This window comes from Benincasa hispida, chromosome 3, assembly GCF_027475165.1.
Source record: "Benincasa hispida cultivar pf3 chromosome 3, pf3_genome.v1.1, whole genome shotgun sequence".
NCBI lineage: Eukaryota > Viridiplantae > Streptophyta > Magnoliopsida > Cucurbitales > Cucurbitaceae > Benincasa > Benincasa hispida.
In genome coordinates this window covers 4,696,794-4,707,541 of record NC_143480.1, presented here as the reverse complement: position 1 = coordinate 4,707,541, position 10,748 = coordinate 4,696,794, and the positions used below count along the sequence as shown (strand labels likewise).

Here is a 10,748-nt window from a genome sequence, read left to right as displayed (position 1 = left end):
GTCAAGTAGCAGTGATAAAAAGTGGAATAATAGGAATAAGGAGATGGAGTTTTTTTACCGTCACAATAAAGGTCACTTCAAAAATCAGTGTAGGAAATTATAAAATGATCATAAAAGAAAACAGAAGGTAAACTTGGTTGAAACTGAAAAAGTAACGATAAATCTAGTTAAAATCGATGAAGAAATAATTAGTGATGTTTATGCCTGAGTTGAGAGTTACACATAAAGTAGTAGCTACTCATTTGAATGGACAGTCGATAGTGAAACTTCAGTATACATAGTTTCAAATAGGAGTCTATTCATGCCTTTCACATCAGGACATCATGGTTTAGTGAGAATGGGGAATGGTAGAGTTTCCTTAATTGCTGGGATTGAGAACATTAATATGAAGACAAAGTTTGGAGAAAAGTTAGTACTGCAAGATGTCATGTTTGTGCCTAAGATGAAGATAAATCCCATATCTATTGGCAAATTGGACGATGAGGATTACAAGTGTGAGCTTCGCTGTCGCTAGTGTAAACTCATGTTGAGATCCCAGGTAGTGGCAATTGGTCACATAAATTCTACATTGTATAGTTGTCGGTTTAGCGTTGTCAAATGATTGGAGAGATGGTGGATGCTAGTTAAAGTCGTAGATGGCAGATGTAAAGGTACATTTTAGCCAGCAACAATGGTAGCCAGCGTTGATCAGTCAGATCAAGGATCATCAGTTCAAAAGCAATTGGGAAGTCCAAGAGAAGAAGTTGATGGCTATCACAAACCCCCAATTGTCATATAGTTGAATGAATTGATGACGTCGCATAATGGAATAAGAGCATCAAAGTGGAAGGCTACAGTAGTTGTTAAGGTCAATGATAAAGTCTCCAGCTTGACAGCAAGTTTGAAGGAAGGAGTCAAACCATTTGCATAATCTGTCTTCTTTAAGAACAAATGTTGAAGATTAAATAAGATGTTAGTTGGTACCACTTAGCTGAAGTGGGTGTACATGACTATCTTTCATGTCTGGGGGATAGTTCCACGTAGCTTGCTAATACCCCGGGGCAAGAACAAATGAGTTACAATTATTTTCTAATGGTTTCCTATTTTGTTACTTTGCTGGGTTTTATGTTGAACTTTGGAGTTTTTCAAGAATATTAGAGAAAATAGTTGTAGTGGGAGTTGAGTCTGGAGTTCGCCAAGATGATAAGTTTTGTTGCAGTGGGATGCAAGATTGTTGTTTTGTCTACCAATGAGAAAATGTTGGCTTGTGGAGACAAAACTCCATGAAAAATCACATGGAATATATATATATATAATATTTTGGATAGTCAAAATTGAAGAAGAAAAAAAAATAATTTAGTTGTTGGGATTGTTATTAAAGTTATTGGGCTCGTTGAATTTAGGCCCATTATGGTTTAGGTTTTTTTTAGCAAAACATAAATACATGTTTGTTGGTCTTTGGGTGGGGATATCGCAAGTGACAAAAATAAATGGCATAAGCAAGTTTTGGGAAGAGTTGCGGCAGAAAAAAACTTTCAGTCTTCTTGAAGTTTTTCTTTTAGTTTGCACGATAGTGAGCATGAAAAAAAGGAGCATACAATATGTATTTTCTCGAGTTTGGTGTGTTTTTTCATTGTTAAGATGTCGAGTCATGATATAGGGAATCAAATAGTTCGTGTTGGGCTATTGAGAGAGTTTTGTATCGCAAGTTTTGGAATATTTGCAATCTTAGTTATAGAAGACTTGACGTAGTCTCGAGTTTAGGACAAACCAGTATAATTTTTGGTGTCGTTCTCTTTTTCCTTCTCTTAATTATTTTGATAATTTTATGATTGTTAATTTTTTTTGGCTCTAGGAAGTGACAATTTTAAATATAATTTAGTTTCCGCATTATTATAAATTCACAACAAGTGGGAGTTGTATGGGGGATTCCAAATCTTAACAACTAGAGGAAAAAGGGAATATTTGAGGTTTTGATCACCATTTGTTGTAGAATTGAGCCTGAAAACAGAGAATCGGGCTCCAAAGTAGAAGAGGTGAACAGAAGATGGATGGGGATGAGAGAGAACAACTGTGAAGATAGGGTGAAAAGAGGATCAAGAGAAGAGAGATAGTAAATATTATTTTTATCTTCTAAGTCATCTTGTCACGCCATTTACTTACTTAAATTTATGTTTAATTTTAATTGATTTATTAGTCGATGGACCTTTTAAACATATTATCGAAAAACAATAGACTAAATTGGCCAATTTGAAATATTAGAGATTAAACACATACATTCATTCTTAAAAGTCTAGGGATCAAACTTATTTTTTCCCTTTATATACTAAAATAAAACATGATAAAAATTTTAGAATTAAAATGATATTCAATAAATAAATGAATAAATCTACACGATCTCCAACCAATGGAAAATTATCCAAAATAACACAGTTTTTTTAAAACTTGTTAGAATAGTCTTTCTTGGTCTATCTCACTCAAGATCGGCCATCGAGATTTTGTTAAAAAAATAACATTTTCTAACTTATCGATTTGCCTTCTCAGTACATCTCACCATAATTACACACCGAGATTTGTTAATTTTCCAAATGTTATGTAATATTTCCTAAATCTATCCAAAATTAAAAAACCACACTACCAAATATTACACAATTTGGGGAATTTTGAAAAGATGATCGGTAAATTATTTAGATAATCAGTAAATAATTTTAGAAATTTGCATAATTACATAGATCTCGACGTCAATCCTGGCAAAATAACACTAAGATTCTATATATTTGGGCGGACTTTCTCGGTAAAACACGAGCATAACTAACACCAAAATTTGATATATTTGAACTTTTTCGATGAAATTTCGGACAAGATTAATACCGACATTCAATATATATCCCAAATCTTACCCATTTTTTGATATTTTCCAAAATTTAAAAATAATCGTGTAATCATCTTGACTTAATTTGAAAAATCTATTTTGATAATTGAAAATTCCATTTGACATTTTGGAAATTCATACCATTATGAAAACATAAATTGTACTAAAGACTTGAAAATTTTTATGATAATTTGATATAATATTTAGTAAAGATAACTAAATTTAGAGAAAATTTGAAAAGATATAAAATTTAATATAAGATTTGAAACATTACATACAAAATTAGCTAATAAAGAGGGTTAGTCTTGTAACTTGAAAACTATATAAAAAAAAAAAGAGTTATTTTTGACGATTTATAAAGTTGATTTCCAGTAGAACCCAAAAGATCACATACGTCGCAGCGACGTTATAAATTACAAAAATCAACATTGACCGTTCGATTGAAAATATCGTCCAGATATTAAAGAAAAGTCATAACATCCAACGGCCAAGATCTCATCGTCGTGGATAACGTACTAAAAGTGACGAGTTTCGGGAACACTCGAACGAAATAAATACCGAAAAAAATACAAAGCGCGGTTCTTGCAAACCCTCGTAGTTCAATCATCGCAGTATCGGCGGCCTTCTGTCTGTTGTGGTGCCGCTACTTCGTTTCTCTGCTGAGGTACTTTCTTCCTTATGTTTTTTTTTTTTTTTTTTTTTCTTTTTCTCCGTGATATTCATGGTGGTTCTAGTTGGCTCTGTGAATTAGGGTTTTCTTTTTGCATCCCCTCACTCTAAGAATGAAAGTTTAGAAACGTTCTAATGGTTTTCAATCTGTAGTCGCTCTTTAAAAAGTGTCTTTACCACTACATGATTCATTGAACTATTTTGGTTCTGGTGGAAACCCTAATTTTTCTTTTAAAGTGGGAATGAGTTTAAATGCTCTCGACTAGGTTGTGGTTGTGACTAGGTCGAAGACTCTCTTGTTTTTTGTTAGCTCCCACAAAGCCATGGTTTTTTCCTCTTCGTCAATTTTTGTACTGGGTGCTTACATTCCATTATATTTTTCCTGTCCAATTAATCTATCGAGTCTCATAGTGTCTTGCTCTGTGCATATATGTAAGAATGATAGAATATTACGATTACATTATTTTGATGTTTTCAAGCAATAAGAGGAAGAAATCTTGATTGAGTGTATTTCCCGCATATTGTTCCTTTTTTTTTGTGCAGACAAATTGAAATTTTAAAATGGTGAGTGGGAAGCGACCTTATGGTCAGAGGGACCATAATGGAGACCATAAGGGCTACAAGAGACGGATTACTGAACAAGATGACTGGGTTAGTGATGAACTGGTTGTTTACCGAATACTTTGCCCTGATGAGGTCATTGGAAGTGTTATTGGTAAGAGCGGGAAAGTAATAAACTCAATAAGACAAGAAACGAGGGCAAAGATCAAGGTGGTGGATCCATTTCCTGGTGCTAAGGACCGTGTTATAACAATTTTCTGCTTTGTCAAGGATAAGGAGGATGTGGAAGTTGATGACGAGTTCAATGACAGGCAAACATTATGTGCCGCCCAAGATGCTCTTCTTAAAGTTCATGCTGCCATTGCTAACGCACTGGCTTCTGCTGGAGATTTAGACAGGAAACAGAGGGAGAAGGAACAATGCCAAATTCTTATCCCTTCAAGCCAATCTGCTAATGTCATTGGTAAAGCAGGATCGACTATAAAAAAGCTTAGAAGCAAGACAAGGACCAGTATAAAAATCACCCCCAAGGATGCCACTGATCCAATTCATTCGTGTGCCATGGAATTTGACAATTTTGCCGTGGTATGTATATCTGGCTCTCATTCAAAACTTTATTGAATATCACCGTTCACTGTTGATATCATGTAATTCCAATCCAACCTGATATATCCATTTTCTTTTTCTATGTGTTAATTAATTAACCATCAGCTTGGAATTTCCATGTCTCTTGTTCGAAATAAAATAAATAAAGCCAAAACAAATCAGAGCCAATTATTGTCATCATGGTTTGCATGGTATCTATCAGCATTATCTGCAACCGGGCGCCTGAGAACTTCACTGAGCTTTATAACTACTTATGTATATTTTCATTGGCGTCATTGCCTCTACAGTATTAGCTTTGTTGGAACCCTAAAGAGAGTTACTTCTTTCTCTGGTGTATATACTTCTTTCTGGTCCAATTGACTCGAAGAACAGGATTTTATTTTTGATTTTTTTAAAAAATATTATTATTATTATTTTGTTTTTTGTTTTTTGTTTTTTTTTTTGTAAATAAAAAAATCATTCATTAGTAATTAAAATTCTACAAAAAACAATGATAGTATGTTGAGCTCCAGAGGCCATAAAGTTGCAGAAGAATGGGTTTATTGCACGCACCTTTCTTTACCTCTGAATGTTTGAAGTGAAAATTCTGGGTACTTTTGTGTCTGTCTGATTTATTTTTCGAAGACTGTATGTCTAAGGTGTTCTTCAACAATCAATAGATGTTATACTATACCTTAGTATCTAGGTTGTTAGCTAGACATCAGTTATCACTTGAAAGAAATTAGAATTACAAGTGCTTCCAGTGATGTAGAGATATGTGACTTGGTGGATTTAAAATGTTTTTGTTTCTTGAAATCAAGAAATTGATGGTTTAACTGCCGAAAGTCCATCGTGTATTTGCTTTCTCATATTTCCACTTCAACTATGCTTTTTCTTCTTTGTGTAGTACTTTTATATATAGTGCGCCTCACAAAAATAGCCCGCGCTTAAGCTCCAAAAAACTATTGCGCTTTATTGCTCCTCGAGTCTTAAGAAATGCGGATTGTGTAAGATCTTTTAATGATTATGTCATGCTTCAAATATCGAATTCTGAATGAACGCTGACTCTCTGTTTCTGTTTCTTTTCAATAATTTTTTGGTTTTGTTTGGATCTTCACTACCAATTTTCTTTTGTTTGTTTTGAGTAGATAGCTGGAGAACCTGAGGGAGTAAGGCGAGCATTGTTTGCAATATCTTCAATTATGTATAAGTTCCCTCCCAGGGAAGAGATTCCTCTTGATACAAATGTAAATGAAGCCCCTTCTAATATAATTATCCCATCCGATGTCCCTCTGTATTCAGCAGGAGGACTATATCCAAGTGCAGATCCTATTCTTCCTCCCAGATCTATTCCACCAATGCTTGGTGCCCAACATGTCCAGGATCTTCATGATTACCCTGATACTGGGAGTGCATGGCCTCTTTATTCATCTACTCTTCCTGTGGTTCCTGGTATTAGTGGTCATCCTCCATCAGAGGAGTTGGTGATTAGAGTATTATGCCCCTTTGATAACATTGGTCGTGTCATCGGTAAAGGTGGGGGTACCATTAAAAGCATAAGGCAAGCTACTGGTGCTCGCGTGGAAGTTGATGACACCAAGCGTGATTGTGATGAATGCATTATTACTATCTCATCATTTGAGGTACTATCTCTTCTCTCACAAAAGGCAAGAAGAGTTCTGCATCCAATGTCTTTGCTTATTGGTCCTTTATATCATTTTGAAGGTGGTTTTATTTGCAGAGTTTGGAATAAAATCAAAACATGAATTTGTGTATTCTATCATTGGTTGGAATTTTAGAAGTGTTCTTTGTAATTTTATTGCATAATGAACATGGAAAAATGGCAAGTACGGCAACTGACTTTGTGTATCCAAAGTACTAAAATTTTCAGAATACATTTCTCTTGCTGGAAAAAGAAGATTCAACTCCCGCTCACTCTGTACAGTACCCTTTGTTTTATTTTAAATATTGGCTTCACAAGTCATCAAACAAATTGTAACATGACATTCAACTCGCTTAATGTGTGTGGAGCAATAGCTTGCTGTTTGGTTCTTTCATTTGCGTTTCTTATTCATGCTGGATCTGATTATCTATTTTAACTATGACATTAACAATGTTGATTTTTCATGTATTTTTTCAGTCCTTGGATGATCTGAAATCAATGGCTGTTGAAACTGTGTTATTGCTGCAAGAGAAGATTAATGATGATGAAGGTGGTACAGTGATTATTCGACTACTTATTCCATCTAAAGTTATTGGCTGTATTATAGGAAAAAGTGGTTCAATCATCAATGAAATTCGGAAGTACACTAGAGCTGATATTCGTATTTCAAAGGGTGACAAAATTAAGTGTGCTACTGCCAGTGATGAACTTGTTGAGGTTTGCTTTATGAATCTTAATTAGTGCTGAATGCTGAATGCAGTATTGCTTGCATTACATTTATGATTATGGATGTATTTTTGCAGGTAACTGGTAAAGTTGGCAGTGTGAGAGATGCATTGGTCCAGATTGTGTTAAGGCTTCGAGATGATGCCTTGAAAGAGAGAGATGTCAGTCATAACCCTGCCGTTGTTACTGATTCCATGTACTCATCAGGTTCTAGTTTTTCGATGCCATCTGTCTTGCCTTCTGTTTCTCCTGGTGCTCCACCAATGGGCTATGATCAGAGGGTTGAAAGTGGAAGTGGATTAGGTGTTCTCTCTTCAAGTAGCCTATATGGATATGGATCACTGTCGGTAGGTATCATAGGCAAACTTTTATTTGATATTGCAGCACAACAATACCTTTCTTTTTCACAAACAGTAGTATAATTGCTACTCGGTCCTTTTTTAAAATACAAAATTGTTTAGTATCAATGAGACAATGAGTTCAACATTTGTCAAATTGCAATGATTGAGGGAGGCGGACAGCTTCAACCTTGATATGGGTATCTGTGTGTACATTTTTTTTTTTTTTTTTTTTTTTGGTTTTTTTTTTTTGGGGGGGGGGGGGGGGGGGGGGGGGGGGTTGTTGAGATCATTTAGTAAGGTCTGTCGTGTATATCTTTCTGATGATATTGAAGGAAATTTCTTTGTTCCATTTTCTGCTATATTCTTGCATATTAAAACCTTTTTCTGTACTTGTATCAGATTGGAGACAATGGCTATGGATCCATGATGTCCTCATATCCATCCAAGTTGTATGGAGGGTGAGTGTCCAACCTTATTTTATTTAAGGATGCGACATGTTTTTGTTGTTTCATTTATTTAATTAATGTATCAAATGGTAACCAACGTTTTAACATTTTTGTTTTTATGTATAGGCTGCCTCCTCCATCTTCTCTTGAGATGTTGATCCCAGCAAATGCAGCTGGTAAAGTAATTGGAAAAGGAGGGGCTAATATTGCCAACATTAGGAAGGTTGGTTTATCGTTGTCTATGTTTCATTGTTATTGATGTTCTTATTTTTCTATGACTATTTTTATGTGAAGCTGTTAGATATGTTTGAATTTTTATTTATTTATTTTTAGTGACATATTTCCTACTCTGGTCAATTGGAGAACAGTTCCTAACATGGGCATTGTGATACAGTAGTCAATATTTTAATTATTGGATGGATTAAGTTCAGTAAAGCTATTAGAATGGAAGGATGTTGGTTTTTAAAAATCATACATCACTACATTAGTATGCTTGAAAGATTGATATGTGTAAAAATATAATAAATGTGCTTCGGTGATAACAAAATTTGTATTCTTTGTTGTATTATGTTTTAATGTCAGAAAATAGCCTTTTCCCTTCTCCAAGACATGTATCGTGTTTGCTCTCTTGCATATTTCTTAGACCTTAGATTGTTTGGAAGAAATTTTGGGACTAGTGAAACACTTTCACTGCCAACTCTTTAGCCTAGGTAAGTTCAATTGGTCTAGAACTTTGTAGGATATCAAAAAATTAACCCTAACGATGCTTATTCTTTTGTTATGAGGCATTTTTGAGTAGTGAGAATCTAACACTCTTGTTCATTGTTCAGATATCAGGTGCATTGATAGAGATCTCAGACTCTAAGTCATCTCGAGGTGATCGCATTGCTCTTATATCTGGTACATCTGAACAGAAGCGCACGGCCAAAAACTTGATTCAGGCGTTTATAATGGCTACATGAGAAGAAAGATGACTTCGTGTTTGGAGGTTACTAGATGAAATCTTCCTTTTCCATTCATCCTCTGTAGATCTCTCTAGGTTCAGTTCTGGAGAAGGGTACTTCTTCTAGCCTTCAAATTCTTCAGTTTTTTTCTCATTAAATGCGTACTGGGATGAAATGGGATGATCTACAGCAGGTTCATATCTAGGGTTCCTAGAGCTTTTGTTTCTTAATCTATTCTTCTGTGGATTCTTAGAACTTTTAGGATCTTTCCTTTCGTACTTGTATGTCTGGCCTTATCTTTTATCAGTTGGGAGTTCATCTCATTTCCAATGCTATCGTACTCACATTATATGATGATTATGCCAGATAAGTTCCAGGATGGTCGTTATTCTCAATCTTATAACTGTGTACAATATTTTTCTATCCATTCTATCTCCTATTCAGTTTCTTGGTGGACGAAGTTCTCAATCATTGATCATTTTTCTCAATGCAGTTGGTATTGCTCTTGTCTATTATAGAGCTTTATAACTATGACAACGCACCTCAAGAGAAGAGATTGTTTCCAGAACTAAACTAAAGTTATCATCAAAGAAGTTTCTCTTTTAATTCCTTGTTCTGTACTTCATATCATAATTCCTAATTTGCTAGTAGGTTGGTGCTAAATAGCATCGTAAATTCTGTGTTTTTTTTTCCTCTGTTTGATATTTTGCCTTCTCTGATGCCCTTTATTAATAGCCAACGGTGAAAATTTCCAAAATATATGTTCTATAGAGCTGGGCCTGAAATTCATTGGACATGAAAGATTAGCTTCAGAGTGTGAGAAGGTTCATTCCCTGAATACTGATTCCCTAATACTATGCTCATTCCATTTTCTTGAGAGAAGAATTTTGAGAGCATTCTCTTTGGGAGGAGGGTGGGGGGTTTGTTGTTCCACTTCTGGTGGAAAGTTTTGTCCAATGTTTTAGGTGATTCAATAGAAAAGTTTTTTGTCACGAGTTCTATGTTTCTACAGTATATCCATGGAATTACCTGGTTTGTATTACTCCTTGTGTATCCTGAAAGCAAGGGCCTTTTTTGGCATGGAAGATTTTTTTGAAGAAAACTATTTCTAAAGTGGTTTTCATAATGTTCTCAAAATTGTATTTTGGAAGGATCTCTTCTTTGTTTCTATCAACTTTTATAACTCAAGAACACGATAAAACTTTTTATACATTTTCACTGTTTTTATTACTAACATAAATGTGTTCCAAACAGAAAAGCAACCTATTAACGATTTCTTACACACGTACAAGCTCATGCATGCCTGATTTTTACCTTTCAAAAACACACCTTTTATCATCTACCAGTTCTAATTGCTAGATGAGGTTATAGCTAGCTATGGAAGTTTTTAGAGTTCTTTCAAAGGGGAAAAAAAAAATCAGCAAGAGGTTGGAATGATGGTACTTTTCTGTCCTTATTTTCAACTCCTTTTGTAATCACTCTTCTACTGTAGTTCTCAAGTGGAGTTTTCTTATGTCACTCAGTCCCTGTCTCCTGTTCTCTTCTGTCTATTATTCTAATGACATTGTTTCATTTCCTAGTATATAAAAAATTACTAATTTATAAAAGGAATTAGTGAAGAATGGGTGGTTAGGCTTACCTACTCCATCAGTGTTTTTAAGAGATTCAGTAAGGTGTTTCCATGCCTTAGATCTTCTTTTGTTGATTCTGTAATGTCTTCTGAGAAATTTGCCCTGTGGGGAGGTGGTTTAGCATTCATATCCATATCATGCAAAGAAATTATATGAATACGTGTGAGTAAACCTAACCAGTTTAAGTTTGAAGTATCTCCCTCGTTTATCATAAGTCATGGCACAATGGCTTCTGTTGATCTGATTCTATCAAATCATCTCATTAATGATTAACTAATGCGTGTTGAACCAACGATCTATCATGTAGTCAATTCCAGTTTGGACTCTAGAG

General features: G+C 34.7%; 1 protein-coding gene across 1 annotated transcript; it reads left to right on the top strand.

The window, feature by feature from the left end:
- The first annotated feature begins 3,307 nt into the window (after positions 1–3,307).
- LOC120074542 (RNA-binding KH domain-containing protein) lies at positions 3,308–9,181 on the top strand. Its single transcript, XM_039027696.2, has 8 exons — positions 3,308–3,515; positions 4,064–4,666; positions 5,815–6,309; positions 6,807–7,046; positions 7,133–7,402; positions 7,796–7,854; positions 7,969–8,065; positions 8,673–9,181. Exons 2-8 carry the CDS (start codon positions 4,082–4,084, stop codon positions 8,802–8,804), a joined length of 1,878 nt encoding a protein of 625 aa, XP_038883624.1. The 5' UTR covers positions 3,308–3,515; positions 4,064–4,081; the 3' UTR covers positions 8,805–9,181.
- The last annotated feature ends 1,567 nt before the right edge of the window (positions 9,182–10,748 follow it).

What these genes read in the sequence shown, in the direction of transcription:
- LOC120074542 (XM_039027696.2), top strand. Translation starts at nt 4,082, where the DNA reads ATGGTGAGTGGGAAGCGACCTTATGGTCAGAGGGACCATAATGGAGAC. An exon ending in TTACTATCTCATCATTTGAG is followed by an intron (nt 6,310 to 6,806) that starts GTACTATCTCTT and finishes GTATTTTTTCAG; the next exon opens with TCCTTGGATGATCTGAAATC. An exon ending in ATGGATATGGATCACTGTCG is followed by an intron (nt 7,403 to 7,795) that starts GTAGGTATCATA and finishes TACTTGTATCAG; the next exon opens with ATTGGAGACAATGGCTATGG.